The 16,292-nt window shown below is 46.0% G+C and overlaps 6 protein-coding genes across 6 annotated transcripts in view; 3 read left to right on the top strand and 3 right to left on the bottom strand.

Annotated features, from left to right (window-relative positions):
- Nucleotides 1–16,292, bottom strand: part of LOC126560898 (uncharacterized) — a 502,800-nt gene that overhangs the window by 24,927 nt on the left and 461,581 nt on the right. The gene's annotated exons all lie outside the window — the stretch shown is intronic.
- The window catches only part of LOC126563276 (uncharacterized protein KIAA1143 homolog), a 154,216-nt gene that overhangs the window by 952 nt on the left and 136,972 nt on the right, over nucleotides 1–16,292 (bottom strand). The window lies entirely within an intron of this gene.
- LOC126563403 (U6 snRNA-associated Sm-like protein LSm5) overlaps nucleotides 1–16,292 on the top strand; it is a 168,539-nt gene that overhangs the window by 31,777 nt on the left and 120,470 nt on the right. The gene's annotated exons all lie outside the window — the stretch shown is intronic.
- LOC126562120 (sialin-like) overlaps nucleotides 1–16,292 on the top strand; it is a 293,788-nt gene that overhangs the window by 182,128 nt on the left and 95,368 nt on the right. The window lies entirely within an intron of this gene.
- Nucleotides 128–6,851, top strand: LOC126561390 (dosage compensation regulator). Its single transcript, XM_050217502.1, has 5 exons — nucleotides 128–727; nucleotides 2,029–2,202; nucleotides 2,914–4,454; nucleotides 5,079–5,575; nucleotides 5,649–6,851. Exons 1-5 carry the CDS (start codon nucleotides 141–143, stop codon nucleotides 6,849–6,851), a joined length of 4,002 nt encoding a protein of 1,333 aa, XP_050073459.1. The 5' UTR covers nucleotides 128–140.
- LOC126561529 (uncharacterized) overlaps nucleotides 8,323–16,292 on the bottom strand; it is a 123,792-nt gene continuing 115,822 nt past the window's right edge. Inside the window, exons 3-8 of the mRNA XM_050217735.1 lie at nucleotides 14,965–15,160; nucleotides 11,170–11,314; nucleotides 10,978–11,091; nucleotides 10,460–10,908; nucleotides 10,207–10,379; nucleotides 8,323–10,125 (exon numbers count right to left, since the gene is read on the bottom strand). Coding sequence (XP_050073692.1) covers nucleotides 8,323–10,125; nucleotides 10,207–10,379; nucleotides 10,460–10,908; nucleotides 10,978–11,091; nucleotides 11,170–11,314; nucleotides 14,965–15,160 — 2,880 coding nt within the window. The remainder of the gene's footprint in view (nucleotides 10,126–10,206; nucleotides 10,380–10,459; nucleotides 10,909–10,977; nucleotides 11,092–11,169; nucleotides 11,315–14,964; nucleotides 15,161–16,292) is intronic.

Raw genomic sequence — 16,292 nt, 5'->3', positions numbered from 1 at the left:
GCGGCAAAGGTGAAAAAACACATTTCTGTGAAATCTAACTATTTGCAATCACAGAAAACAACAGCACAATCAAGAAAAGTTGTTTTCATTCAACATTTCTACAGCATAGCCGATTGTGTCCACATCATTCGCCGTCAGCAATGGATAAGAAATCGTTCTTGATAAGCTGGTGCCAGAAGAATAGTTGCGAACCGAAGTATGAGGTGCGTCCGACCGGGCCGAAGTTTCGGCAACGTTTCCTGTGCGAGGTACGGATAGCCGGCATTGATTACATCGGTGTCGGTAACTCGACCAACAAGAAGGATTCGGAGAAGAATGCATCGCTAGACTTTGTCAACTATTTGGTCCGCATCGGACGTATAGCGGAAGAGGCGGTTCCGCAGGACATTTCACCGGCGCCGGTAGTGACCGATCGAACGGACGGGTCGACTGGTCAAGCGGGACCATCGGGGATGAGAATGGGACAGTCGTCCGGTCCGTCGAACATATTTATGAAAGGGTTTGTGCCGCAAGATTTAGGCCATGCGTACCGACCATACGTTCCATCGAAGGAAGATATAAAGCGAGAACAGGACAACATGGAATCGGCCGAATCGCTCGATGTGAACGCGTCGATTCACGGTAACTGGACGGTTGAAAATGCAAAATCGAAACTAAACCAATGGATGCAGCAGTACAAGATAAAGGCCGAGTTTAAGTACACTTCGATCGGACCGGATCATGCCAAGTAAGTATGGGTTGCTAGAGGATCGAAACTTATTTCTACCAGCTTCGATGATCGAGAAGTTGGTAGAAGTAAGCTTCCGAATGTGTTCCATTCTGTACTCCCGTTACCATCCCGTGCCCCGTGGGGGTATAGTTTCGAATCATCGCCAATAGAGAGACTCCCCTATTGAGCAAGGCAAGGAAAAGGCAATCGATGTAGATATTTTGGAAGAAAGTGGCCGTTTGCAAGATAGATTCAGTTGGCGGCTTGCGACGAATGGATAGATTTTGCAAATGGTCACTGGTGTAGCGTGATATCGGCAGTAATTATCGTCGATTTGCCATTCCTTTCCTTGCCACTTTCCTCGTTGCTCTTGAAGAGGTGTAGTTTGACGTACTCGTCAAACGTAACAGGTCGGTAGATAAGTTCTAGTCCAGATGTATAGACTGCGGCACAAAAAAATAATTAAAATTTTTGTTAGTTTTGGCCAACCTTGAAAACATACATGCATAAATTTGAATGATATCTGTTGATTAGATAATGAGGTATATTGTTTTGATTGGAGCAAAGCATGGATTAAAACGGATTCGGTGAGCTGATTCATCATTGATTTACTGATGGATAAAAGAACTGTTCAAACCAAACAATGACTTCATAAGTCTTAGCCGGTCTCTGCACAATCATCTACAAATATTAAGCATTTGTTTTGAGAGTTTAAAAGTGGCCGTAGCGACACAGCTTCGATCCATAAAAAATCCATAAAATGGTTTTGGATCACCGTAAAACAACATTGATGGAGATAGCAGAAGCTCTGTCGATATCGAAGGAACTTGTGTATCATATGATACGCGAACATTTGGACATGCTACCGCCCATGCGGACATGCAGGAATGATGAAGCAATTGCCAAAAAAGGGGCATATATTGAGGCTAATAACAAACTGTATTTTAAAAATGGCTTCGATAGTAGATCGCTATACTTCGATAGTAGATCGCACTGCTTCGCTCTCGAAGGCAGTTAAGTTGACTAGATAAAAAAGAATTTTCCAAAAAACAAATCCTTTTATCGTGGCTAAGGACTAAGACTTATCTACCCACCTGTTATACATATACGGCAGCCCGTAAAACCGGTAGTACAGTGCTGCTTAACGAGATGATTTGAAAATGTACCCTACAGGCCGGCACCATGGAACTGTACCTTGAAGTTGGTAAGTACGTTTGTACCTCAACTGTTGAATGTGAGATCTTGACTACCCGAATGCATTGTACTGAAAACAGCTAACCTTCGAAACTAATCAATCTCCCTTCTGTTCGATTTGCAAGGAGTTTCATAGCGGAAATGACCGTTTACGTGAAAGAATTGAATCGCACAATTACGGGCCGTGAGTCCGGTTCGAACAAACATTCGGCCAGCAAATCGTGCGCTCTCTCGCTCATCAGGCAGCTGTACCACTTGGGTGTGATTGAGGCGTTTACCGGTTCGGTAAAGAGTGCAACGTAAGTATAAGATATTATCCATTTCTTTGGTCGGCCATATAGACTTCACTCTCTATTAGAAACATAAAAAGTAAAACTAAAAAACCATAAATAACGGAATGCTAAAACCGGATTTTCAAAAAAAAAAAAAATCAACTCTCAAATCCCAAGAAGATGATAAGAATATGATGCGATTTCAAACCGCATACGCATGTTCCGACGGAGTAAAATACAAACATTTGAGACGATTGACATCATTAAGGTCTTTACAAATTCGACGAATGAGACCCATGGTTCTCGTTGCAAATCTGCATATGGCCTCAATATATGGACATTGGGGAAAAAGATAAATTGCTGTCCATGGTCACCCCATGGACCCCAATGCACTACAATATATATATATATATATATATATATATATATATATATATATATATATATATATATATATATATATATATATATATATATATATATATATATATATATATATATATATATATATATATATATATATATATATATTAATTGAAGAGTGACAGAGATAGAGACAAAAACACTCTGGCCTGATTTGAATCCATAGTTTCACATTCAGGATTCTCACTCATTCACTCACTCTTACTAAGTGTGCCTTAAATAACCTATCGGCTTTTCAAATTTTAGGATAAATATACGATACAAGAAACAGATTGAAAGTAATACAATATATTTGCGCTTTTGCACAAATTGCAGCACATCGGAGCAGATAACGGCTTATCCGGTGAAAATTTCCCACCACCTGGCGAAACGCGTACACGAATCGCTGATGGAGCTTGGCATTCAACCGGTCAAGGTAAATACGTCCCAAACCGGTGCGCATGAATCGGTCAGCCTGATGCACGCCTCGGACGATGTACACTTTAAACCGCAATCGACGAACCTGCAGCAGCCGGCATCGGTTATCTCCTGGTCACCACCGCAACCGAACTGGAACCCATGGTTGGGCTGTAATATCGATGAAGGCTATCTGGCAACGGCCTCCCTGGAACAGTTGAGCGAAGATTTGCTCAACGAGAGCCGTAGCCGGCTGCGGGACACACCGGAACTGCAGATGAGCGTAAGGACGCGCGAGAAGCTTCCCATTTCGTCGATGCGCCGGCCGATCATGGAAGCGATCAACGAGCATCCGGTCGTGCTGATCCGTGGCAATACGGGCTGTGGTAAAACGACCCAGATTGCACAGTTTATACTGGAGGACTACATCAACTCGGGCCAGGGAGCGTACTGTAACGTGTGCGTGACGCAGCCACGGCGCATCAGTGCGATCAGCGTGTCCGAACGGATAGCGGCCGAGCGGTGTGAAAATTTGGGCGTTGCCGTTGGCTATTCGGTACGGTTCGATTCGCAACTGCCGCGCCCGTACGGTTCCATACTGTTTTGCACGATCGGCGTGCTGTTGCGTAAGCTGGAAGGCGGTCTGCGGGGCGTTTCGCACGTGATTGTGGACGAAATACACGAGCGTGATGTGAACAGCGACTTTATACTGGTTGTACTGCGCGACATGGTGCACACGTATCCGGATCTGCGCATTATTCTGATGTCGGCCACCATCGATACGACACTGTTTTCGAGGTATTTTGGCGACTGTCCGGTGCTGGAGGTGACCGGTAGAGCATTTCCAGTAGAGCAACTATTTCTGGAGGATTGTATTGAAATGCTCAACTTTGTACCGAGTCCACCGGAGGGTGGTTCTACGGCCCGGCGAAAGCGCGGCAAGGACGGTGACGTTGGGGACGGTGGTGGCGAAGGTGGAGCAGAGTACAATCCGGATATGCCGGAAAGTGGCAATCTGAATGAGGTGATTGATGAAACCAAATATTCGCCGCGAACAAAGCAGGCGATGAGCATGCTGCTTGAGGCGGATACACCGTTCGAGCTGATTAATGCGCTGGTAGACTATGTGGATCGGCAGGGACGGCCGGGTGCGGTGCTGGTGTTTCTCGCTGGATGGAACATGATTTTTACCCTCATGCGACAGTTACAGACCAGACCGAATTTGGTCGTTTTGCCGTTACACTCCCAGCTGCCAAGGGAGGATCAACGGAAGGTGTTCAAACACTATGGGCAACGGCGCAAGGTGATACTGGCGACCAACATTGCGGAAACGTCGATCACGATCGATGATATTGTGTACGTGATCGACACGTGTAAGGCGCGCATGAAGCTGTTTACATCGCACAACAATATGACGAATTATGCGACGGTATGGGCCGCCCGGACAAACCTGGAACAGCGTAAGTTGAGCTTAACTTTTTGTGGTGTTTTGTTTGCGATCGTTGACTGCAATTCTTTCGGTTTGTTGGTAAATGAGTGCTCCTTATCGAGTGCTCTAGACCGTGAGCGGGTTCGAGGATTGCTGTAGCAGGCCAAATCTACTCCGTTAAGGGGTCCGTCGAATTCTCTTATATCCGATCGTATTTCCTCCTTGCCTTCTCGGTATATTCCCTTCAGATGTCCACTAAATTACAATAGAACCAGTTGTTAAATCCCTTCCCGACTATCACATTTCTTGGTTACATACAAGAAAGACATAGGTCCTGCAGTAGCGGCCAACCGGCAAAGGTTTCATCCTTCAAGTACCAACTATCAAGATTCCGTCTTTTATGAGGACACCTTTTAATCCAAAGAGCCGTCGTCTACGTGGCCCCGAAGGATTCAAAATATGTCCCAAGTAGCCCCGTCCTACTCCGCTGTCTCCATGGCATGAATTGAGATCGACTGTGGGTTTTATTTTGTTCTCTTGTATCGTGGATTCTCTTCCAATTTCGTTCTTTAAGGTTTACCGAAATTTCCTAAACCCCATTCCGAGTATAAGAGTATAAGTAATAAGATGGATTCCTTTTTTACACACTACGCAGGCAAAGGACGTGCTGGTCGTGTCAGTCCCGGCACGTGCTTCACCCTCTGCTCACGGGCCCGTTTCGCAAAGCTGGAAGAAAACCTTACGCCCGAAATGTTCCGCACACCATTGCACGAGCTTGCCCTGAGCATCAAGCTGCTACGACTAGGTGCAATCGGGAAATTCCTGTCAAAAGCGATCGAACCACCACCGCTCGATGCCGTCATTGAAGCGGAAGTGTTGCTGAAGGAGATGCGATGTTTAGATGAGGCGGAACGGCTTACACCGTTCGGTAGAATTCTTGCCCGCTTACCGATTGAACCACGGCTTGGAAAAATGATGGTGCTCAGCACGCTGTTTGGGCTGTGCGATACGGTCACGACGATGGCTGCTTACTCTGGAACGTTTTCGGAAGTTTTCCTGCTAGAGCTGGGTCAGCGTCGGCTGATGAACCACCAGAAAGCACTCAGTGGCCAAACGTGTTCGGACTATGTTGCCATGCAAACCGCGTTTGAGGTAACGGAATTTAGCTCACAATTGTTAGTTTAGTTTAACTAATTTAAATCTTTACTCTTCCATACCGTCGCAGATGTGGAGCAAAAAGCGCTCCATGGGCGAAGAAGCAGAAATTCGCTTCTGCGAATGGAAGGGTCTTCAAATGCCAACTTTACGTACGATCGCCGAAGCAAAGAAGCAGCTAATCGAGAATCTGGCACTGGCGGGCTTTCCCCAGGCCTCGATGATGCCGATGCGCTTCGATCCGGAATGTCCCGATCCGGATCTGGAGATGGCGATGGCACTGCTGTGCGTTGGCCTTTATCCGAATGTGTGCTACCATAAGGAGAAGCGCCGTGTCCTGACAACGGAATCGAAAGCGGCCCTCATCCACAAAACGTCGGTCAACTGCAGCAACACACCAACCACCTTTCCGTATCCATTTTTTGTGTTTGGCGAAAAGATTCGCACACGGGCCATCTCGTGCAAGCAAATGTCCATGGTAACGCCGATCCATCTGTTGCTGTTTGGCTGTAAGAAGGTGGAATGGTGTAATGGGTCGGTGAGGGTTGATAATTGGCTTAATCTGAGCATGGATCCGTACGATGCGGCTATGATATTAGCACTGAGACCTTGTCTGCAGGATTTGCTGGTGCAAATATCGGAAAATCCGGACAGTGTGAGCTCGCTTGCCCCGAAGCACGTAACGTTGCTGAGGGTGGTAAAGGAGCTGTGTGCATTCAGTGCGGGTGATTACGAAATTGAGCGTCCGATGAGGGGTTCATTCGGGCAGGGTATACGTTCGCTTCAGCCGAAGATTCCCCGGTACGATGAGGCTCGGGATAATGTAAGCGGATTTGTAAGAGTTGGTGGCAATGATGGAGCGGGAAGCGGCAACATGCAGCATTATCCAGGTGGCAACGGTGGTGGAAATTTCCGTAACGAGGGCAACCGTTACGGAGCAGCGGGTCGTGGCAACAATAATGGATATGATGGTAATCGATCGAACTATCGGTACTTCAATTCGATGGGAAATTCAAACTCCGACAGTCGTTACGCGGGTGGAGATCACAGTGCTGCTGGAGCTTATGGTAGAAGTTACCAAGGTCCGCAAGGTCCGCAAGGTCCGCAAGGACCGCAAGGAGCTCCCCAAGGACTTCCCCAAGGACTTCCCCAAGGACCCCCCCAAGGGTATCAAGGGTACCAACAGAGCTACCAGGGTGGTTATCCGAGCGGAAACCGTGGCGGTTATAATGGAGGCGGAAGAAACTATGGCCGTGGACGCGATGCATGGTAATTGCTTGGATGAACATGTTAGTCTCATCAGGCCATCTTAAACTCATATTAGATTGGTAATTTGAAAATAGAATCTAAAATGCATACGCATTTCAATTATTGGCATATAATCGAATACCCAGTGCAGCACAGGATACGAACAAAAGGAAGCAAATTAATCGCACATTTGAAGTCTAAACAAGTATTGAATTAATTTGTATTGAAATAAACACATAGTTAATAGAAATAAATTATCCTTTCATTTAATTTATTTAGAATGTTTTTCTGGTTATGGTGTGGGAAGGAACAATAGATTGAAAAGAGCAATAGAAAATGCTCTGGGATTATATTCGATGAATCTCAAGAGTTTAAAGTCCTAACAGTTGATCCCTAGACTAATAGTTGGGTAGAGCGTAAGAGGATTCTGCGATTAACAAAACGGGTGTAAATCCTCTGCACTTAGTCGATGCGGTCAACATGGACCCAAGCCATGGGACACTAGATTACACAGAGCAATACTCCAGTAAAGACTTGACCAACTAACAGAAGAGCGCTTTCAAACACAATAGGTTAGAGAAATCACGGGTAATATATCTTATAGTACCAAGGGTTTTCCAAGCGCCACTGTCCACTGTCTCACCTAAGTCCTTAACCACTGAAACGTAGTTGTCCAGGACGTTGTCTAGTACATAAAGGATATAACTGAGGAGAATGGAAACGGGGCAGTGAAATAACTTGGCACTTATTGAGGCAGAAGATGATATTATGGAGGAACAGTACAAACAATAAATTGCTTAGTACACTACCCTGGGGCGGTTTGGTGGTAGATTCGACAGAGGCGCCGGTCCTCAGGCACTGCATGACCGGGGTTTAAATCCCTTTTGGACCGCGAGCAGTGAGCAGCAACTCAGTGAGGACTGACTATCAAACTACCATTCGATGGCCGGCGTTGATCATTAAGCCAAGAAGAGGAAGTTAAAACTCTGGGAAACACCAGTAAAGGGAGGGAAGGAGATGGACAGGAAATGTGATAAAGCAAAACTTCATTTTATTTGCCGTTTATTCACTAATTTATAGGTTGAGTGTGTTGTCTTTATTATCGGCTTATACATGGTTTCTCAGGCTCGAGTTGCGAGTCATTCGTAGGTCGTAAAGGTAGTAGTAGTAGTAGTAGTAGTAGTAGTAATGCTGTTTTTTTATTAACTTTTTTGTGTAGTTGATGCTGTATAATGTCTGTTTTATGCGATTACTTTCTCTTCTGTACAGTGGGGTTAGACATAAAAATTCGTTCTCCTATCGAACGCCGCGTCCTCTTCTAAAATGGTTACATACACACATGCTCGCGGAAGTACTACAGATCGACCATGTGCCGACCTTCACAACGGCGCATGCTCTCCTACTAATAAGCTCCTAAGATATTGGCACTTTTTATAAATGTGTGTTTGTGTCAGTATGTGTGTGTGAGTGAGTCTGTGCGTGGGGTGTACATATGTTCAAACCATCCCAAAATCCGTCATCACCTTTGCCGCATCCGGTTCCGCCGGTGGCGTGACGGTTTGCGCCAACAGCCGCGCATCGTTCTTAAGCCGCATCAGCGTTTGCTGCTTCTCCTGGTTAATGTTCAGCTCGACCAGCGTATCGATGCTGTTCAGGCTGGCGTCACCCTGCAGGATCTTCTGGGCGGCCAGCGATGTAAAGTTGAAGCTCAAATCGGACAAGCTCGGAAACTCGTACATTTCTTCCAGCACGAGCGGTGGTTGCTCCTCACGCTGATAGCTAAATCGTCGATCCAGCTCATCGTAGTGTGAGTACCGTTTGCGGCCATCCGTATCAACACCGTGGTCCCGCTCGCCCGCACCACCGTTCTCCTGCACCAGGATTGTTATCTGGGCCGCCTTACTATCACCGTTCGCGAGCAGATTCGGTTCGCTCGACACGGAAAGACTCTTTTTCATCACGATCAGTCCGCTGAGCGGTTGGGGCGGTGGGATTGTCTGGCCACACTTGGGATCGTCCGCTTCCGCTAGCTTCCCTTCCCGGCCAGGGTTTGAGTTGAGCTTTTTAATTTCCGAATTCGAACGGCGCAAATTACTCTGCAACCCGTTCCGACCCGATCCTTCGTCGTACGTTCGCGTGGGGGAAGTTTTTTCCACTGCCAGATCACCGCAAATATTCTTACTGTCGTGCTGGATGTTTTTGAGCACGTTTTTGTAGAAAAAGTTCGCCGGTGGTTGTACCGGCACGGATGCCATCGGTTGGAACGGTTTGCTATTGTTCATGGTGCTGTTTTTGTTGTACTTGTTCAATTCTGGCGTTCCGTTCTGTTGGACCGGAATGGTGTGGGTGGTCGAGCCGGGTGGTGAAGTGCCGGACGAACTTGAGTGCGATGTGGAGGAATCTCCGTTTAGGCGGAACTGAAGCAAGGATTCGCTGAGCGCCGTTAGATGATCGATCGGTTTGGCGAGACTGATGGTACCAAGGCCACCTGTCCTGGTAGGGCTTTTGGACGTTCTACCGGGAAGGGATGGTGGTGTGCTGACCTTAGCACCCGGTGTCCCGGTGTTGGTGCTAGTGTAGCCAAACGTTGTCTCGAAGCATTTGTAGCTGTTATTCGCTTTTGTCGTTGATGCTACTGCCGTCATGACGGTTGTGACGGTTCCCGGTGCCGAAGGGGATGACTTTGGTGAGCCATTTTGTGCTACTCGGCTAGGGCTGCCAGAAAGCGAGCTAGCGGAAGAGGGTGGCTTGGTATCGTTATTCATATACAAACTAGAGTTCCCGGACTGCTGTTGCTGCTGCTGCTGAATGGCCGTAGTAATGGTGGAGGAGGACACGTGCGATTCCAGGCTGGAATGTGTGCTGGTGCGCGTGGACGATAGCTTCTCGCTGTCGAAACTCGATGGTCCCGACGTAACGTACGTCATCTTGCCACTATCGATGCTGGATGGACCGCTGGCAATGCCAAGGCTGCGACTAGTTTTGTGCTCCATCTTTCCCTGACTGTCGCTGCTGTGCAGCTTGTCGGCGGAGGACAGTTGTTTGCTGCGGGACACCTTATAGTAACCCGAGCTGGCTGGTGTAGAGTGTATCGACCGGGGCAAACTGCCACAGTAGTACGAGCCGGGGCTTTTACCACGGCGTACCGGCGAGCAGTCGCGGGACGAGATGAAGAACGTGGACTCACTGGAAAGGTTGCGTCGGTGGTGCCGTCGTCTCGGGAGCGATAGGGACCGTTGGCTCACGTCCGAGCTATCGTAGAAGGTGGAGTTTAGCAGGCGTGACTTGATTGGAAAGTCCTGGTTGGGAAGCGGAGTATTTTTGGGAAGAAACCATTAGATCGTTTGATCTGCTTCAAATAGAGAGTAGAGGATCCTTACCAAATAGTCCGTCGTCTGTGTGCCTACGCTGTGCAGATGTGTGGTCTTCGAATTGAACCACTCCGGTGGCGGGAACTGGGCCGAATAGGTTTCGATCTGCTTCGATTTGCTCTTGGAGCGTGTGCTTCGTCGGAAAATTCGCGATAGCAGTGATTGGGATGAGGTTTGCTTTTCTGCATTTGGAGAGATAAGATCCGATAGTTAGTTAGTGAGGATTTGCTCAGAAAACTACAACTGTACCAGCTATACTTACTCGCATCCAATGCGGTTGTTTGCTCGGGTGTCGCCAACGGTGCGGTACCGTCTTTGCTGATCGTTTGCGCATAGTTTTTGGAAAGGCTTCTCGTAGAGGCAGACCGCTGGAGTCGCTTGGACGAACCAAAGAAGCGTAAACTATGGCGCCGTTCGAGTGTTTTCCCATTGCTCGGGAACGATGCACTGCGCTGCTTGCTGGCCGACCGTGGGTAGAGGATCTTATCGTTCGGATTACCGCCGCAGATCACGTCGGCCAGATTCGTTTGAATGCACTGGTGCGTTTGATCGCCGGCACGCACGGTCGAAATCTCCCCGTACAGACTGCTGAGCGCTTCGTGGCTGCTCATCAGCAGCGTTTTGGACTCTTTCGTCGGTGCTGCACTGTCCAGATCGACACCGCCCGGGAAACCGTACTCGAGCGAAGCGTTCGTTTTGTTGCGTCGTTTCCTGTTTGGCAAGTAATGAGCAGGTAAGGAACGAATAGTTGTGCAACTATTGCATAGCCGCAGTACTTACTCAGGCGTGACGATAAAGTATCCTTTGGATGTTTGGTAGATTTTGATTTCTTGCATCAGCTGCACGAGCGTATCGTAGATGACTTCTACCGATGGCTGCTGCATGTGGGTGAACCTGTAAAGAGTGTGTTCAATTTAGTGAAGGATACGGGCAGAGGCGGCCACTACTGTGGGGAAAACGTGAGGCCCTTACCTAGAACGCAATCGATTGCGTATGTTCTCAATCGTGGCGGATTGTCCTTGAGATGTAAGCTCCATTATCACGTCGCAGAGCGCTTCCGTGAGTGGTGTAAATTGTGTTTGTACGATCGGAGTCACAATGCAGTCATCAATGTCACCTAGAAAGTTGATGCAAAACAAAAAATACTAATGTGTAGTCACTTTGATACATTAGGAGTATGTCTGCCGACAAGATCAAATAGTTTCAAATATTTCAAATACTGACGTTCTGATAGGTCAGGTCAAAATCAGTGGGTATAAGATGTTTGCACAAGTGTTATCACATATGTCAAATAGCTTACACAAGCCGATCAGTTGTGGTCGTATTTGTTGCGATACTCCATGTGAACTTCAAGTTTATTCTGAGCTCAGAATGCATCTATCTGGTCCCAGCTCATAACAAATTTGATCTTCTTGTCTTTCATATACAGCCTGACTGCCGTTGAATAAATTATTGGAAAAATTGGGGATATTCTTCGAGTTTTGCCTCAATTCATTCGGCCTTTAACTCTGACGGCACTTTCAATGGTGCTTCTTCTTCGTTCTACTGTTAAATCAGTGCCGGATCTGACGGTGAGCCGCCTAGGACCCCGACAGCTGCCTCGTATAAGGGGCCTCGTAAGAGGACTCCTTATTTGGAGCTTCGCAGAAGTTGCTTGATAGCAACTTAACTTGATGGACCCGGAGACCCTGATGCACTACATTTATTTATTTATATTGAGTAGCCGGATGTTAAGACCACAATGGCGCCGGTCTTCACATGGCAGGACTGGTGTTCGAATTCCATCCGGACCGTTCTCCCGTAGTAAGGACTGACTATCCAACTATTCGGAATCAGCAAGTTTAGTAAGACATTAGATGGCGGGCGTGACCTTAGTAGGTCGTTAAGCCAAGAAGAACTTATTTATACCGCGATCCCGTATTTCTAATTATTACTGCTTGAAATAATCAACTAAACCCCCAAAAACCATATTAATTTGCATTAAAGCATACATTTCAGCAAATGGCAAATACATTATGTTATTAGTGCGACAACCGAAACTAAAAGGGAAAGCCCAAAGATGACACTACACAATCAACTTCAACGAGTATTCCTAGTATTCCTAGTTCCTAGTTTAACTCTTAAAGAAAATGGACACCGTACAGTCGCTCCAAACTTTCTGTAGATCATGTACTTAACTTGCATGAATAATAAACTTCATCCCGTTTTATACTCTTTTCCCACTAAGCACAATTATTGCAACCATGTAATGAAACTGCAAATTGACACGGGACACCCGTGGTCCGGGGCAAATTTTTCCTGCGGTTAGTAAACACAGTTAACCGGGCAGCTTTCGAATTCAGACAACAACAAAAAAAAAAATTACCCTCTTGCCCCTTCTCTCTTCCCCTGAACCCCACAGTCACCCGTTTTCCGCTTCTTCAAGCTCCATTCATCATCCGTGAACGGCCGGGGAACGGTCGCATCCATCATCCGGTAACAACTTCATTAGCCGACTGTATGTTTTCGGTAGCCGGTCGGTTGTCGGTCATAAACAAATTTGTTGATTTACGACGGCCTGTCGTTTGGCTTTGGGTTGGGGCAGATTTGGTGACCAATTTTTGAGGTTTGCTGTTGTTTTTGTGTCTTAGCAATTTTCTTACCTTTGAAAACTTTCCCCCCAAAAAAAACCTAAGATTTGATCACCGCGTTTCGTCTGTGTAAGGTTATGCACAACAAGTGTATCTTAGCGGGTGTTCGGATGGATTGTTACATAAAACAAACTAAGCTGAATACCCTGATAGTGTTATTCCTGTAAAGTTTAGAAGATCACTGCTTAAATGTGTAATGAACTAAAGCTACTGGAGGTCAACGAGAACTATTAGACGGGTGTCGGAAGTTTCAGGTTACATCGCATTATCCCATTTTGGAGGAGAAAAGACGAAGCGATTACTCTAACTTCACTGGTGGACAGATACCGGATTCAGTCACTTCTCAGCTGACGATGGTCCTAACCTCTGCTCGAGTTTGAACGCCAACTAGTAGCCATAAGATAATCGGATTATCTTCCCAGATAGAGACTCTCTTCCATCAGGTTTCATCAGGAGCAGTGTACGATTACGGTTAGATAAGCGGCCAAACAAGCGGGCAACTTCACGTGATCCCACCCGAGGGGAACGGGAACAACCTTCAGCAGCGGGAGGCCTCACTATGCAGTTTATTTGTTTTAATGTTACACACCCTGCCCGGCAGTACTCAACCCGTCGAGTAACGGGATGGTCGCGCGGGACCCAAACGAAAGGGTCAGCCTGGCGACAACTTAATTTCTCCCTTCACAGCCATGATCGTGAGCGCACGCGGATCAAGAAGCTGAAATTAAGCGAGAGTGACAGTAGCGAAAGGCGTCAATCGTTAAGCTAGTTCGTGAGCGAAAGGGAAATTTCTGCCCTCCCCATGTTGGAGCCCTTTTTGGTTTGTTTTTCTTCCTCTGGGGAGTGAGTAGCAGGCGTGACAGACAGTTTTGGGTGGTGTGAGTTTTTTTTTTGTTGGTTTTTGTTCGCTGTTCCAGGGGAACATCGTCGTCTATTAGACGTCAGGTGTAAGTTCCTGTCGTGTGTGCGTTGTAAAACTGTCGCCGCTACTGCTACATCGTCCTCCGGATTCCGGTTAATTTTATTACTCGCGAGGACTGTGAAATGGAAAGCTTTTTTTTATCAGCCGGCCAGCTGCTATCGGATGTAGCTCGAGCGTGGCACAATGTTGCCGGTTTGATTGACAGCAGTTTAACAAATATCACATCGCCCTTGGGCGTTGAAAACATTTTTTGGAGGTTAAGCCAACTTGGGGCCAGAAGGAAAGTGAATGAATGCATTTCCAATTAAGTAACAAGGATGTAAAGGGTGCAGATGATCGTAAAATGGGTCTCAGTATGGGTGAGAATTATACTACAAATGCATACAGCCTCCAACGGCGTATCACATTACGCCCCGTTTTTTATTCCGTTCGGAAGCTTTTGAAGGCTTCCGTGTCTGTGTGGCCGATCATACACAAATATTGATCCATCATTATTCGCCGGGCTTCATTTACCTAATCCACTCGTGTGATAAATATTTATCATTAATAAAGCTACATTTTATTATACCCGAAAGCAGTTGAAATTGTGGTTCTATCTTCTAGCATAGGAATGCCGTGTTGGAGGCATGATGTCACGTCAAGTTGGGCGTGTTTATATTCCTCCCAAAAGGTCATTTAAAATGAACCAAACCTTGTCCTATGATTCATCAAAACGGGTAGAGATGCTTTTCTAAAGTTCATATCTATTATCAGGGAATTGAGGATGAAATCGCCCACAAAACCTTGCTAGGAAGGGACAGAAGTTTTCTTGCATATCAGCCATTCGGTGGTATGTTAATAAGCATCGCCTTTTTATCGATATCGGAAACCAATTATGGGAGTAGGATTATAAACGCATAAATGTCGATTGTTGCGGTTCATGGCAGGACGATCGTATAAGTCTGCCATCACGTCACAGACGTCACAGCTCTGTATCGCACTATTGGTTTAGAGCGTAACGTTTATCCAGTCCCGAACGGGGCATACGGAAGGTGGTACGTGTTTGCCAAAAAAAATAAAAAATAAAAACTCGTTCCCCAAACTGGACGTGTGTCGGATTCTTATCGAACATTTGGGCAATAAATTTGTCCCAAAAATGCTTGGCAGATGGAGAGTGATTTCCTCGCTTCGCCTTTGTTTTTGGACGCAGGCGGCCGTTCGTAGTCAGGTACTTACCTACGGAGTTGATCAGATAGGTGGCCGGTGGTTTGAGGACGCTGCGAGCGTAAGCACTGCGGATGATTTCCAGCGCACACGGTTCGGCCGTTATCAGCAGCATGCCGGGCGAAATGTGTCCAAGATATTTTAGTACCTTCGTGGCAGCCGCTAGCGGTGCGTTCCACCAGCATTGAAGGTTAGCTGATAGGAAATTCTGTAGATCGGAAATAAAGGGTGGGATATTAGAAAGGTTTTAGTTTGAGCTAAATTGCTGATCATATCGGTCAGAATAAGGATTTTTAAAAGAGCTTCTAAAATGAAGATGTGTGGCTTGGATAAGCGATCATGCTAATTGTGCCCTGTTTTTTTTTCATTCGAGCAATGCTTCCAAATCAAAGTTAGATCTTGCGAAGTCGATATCATAATAATATGTTACGATTGCATGCTAGACATGAAGACATTAAACCATTGCTGACCTTAAAGGGCAAACTGCTAAGAGCCACGTGCGAGCCGTTAACCGCCGGCCGAGCCTTACGATGGAAGCAAAATACCACAAGAAAACGGCTCGCCGTTTGGCCGTGTGGATCTACGATACCCGCTGGGAGACCATGCATTCATATACATTCCACAAATATTCATCAGTCTGCCGGTTGTGTCTAGAGGTGCACAGACGACAGACATTCGGAATATGAGGGAAGTCGAAGAAGAAACAAAAACTCCGTTGGCCAGGAAATGAAGATGATGTAATGTTAGAATAGGGGTGTGATTTGAATTCATAATCGACGCGTTCGGCTCGGTCATTGTAATCGTATTGTAGGACGGTGGCACACAGCAAGGTTCATTTTCACCCATCGAAAGGAAACGATTTGTGGTAAGGGCGTCACACAGTGTCTTTATGGCTTTATAAAGTAAGATTTAGGTTGAATTTTGAGTTAAAGTCAGCTGCTTTTTTCACAAGTTAAGCAGAAAAAAAACAGTACAAAAAAGGTGTTTTTTTGCAAAAAATTATGCCTTTTTTTGCCTGTATTTTTCTCCTGTTTTTTTTTTCGTTAATCTTCTTTCATTTAAGTTTTTCTTAAAGTTTCTTTTTCTTTCTTTTAATATATTCGCTTTCATTTCTCTCATCTTATAACCTGTGTCCTACTTTTCGTCATGTTTTCGTTTTTTCTCATCCTTACATTCTTTTCCAAAGTTAGAGAGAATTTTGAGTTGAAGTTGAAGTTGTCTTTTTGGCAAGCCCTTTGCCTTTGTATTTTGTTTTTTTCGTTTAGTATTTTTTCTTTTATATTTTCTTATTATTTTTGATAAGACGTTCTAATTATTTTTTCTTTTAACATGATAGTTTT

The sequence above is a fragment of the Anopheles maculipalpis genome, chromosome 3RL, assembly GCF_943734695.1.
Source record: "Anopheles maculipalpis chromosome 3RL, idAnoMacuDA_375_x, whole genome shotgun sequence".
In the NCBI taxonomy this organism is placed as follows: Eukaryota; Metazoa; Arthropoda; class Insecta; order Diptera; family Culicidae; genus Anopheles; species Anopheles maculipalpis.
This window is presented reverse-complemented; position numbering and strand designations above follow the sequence as displayed.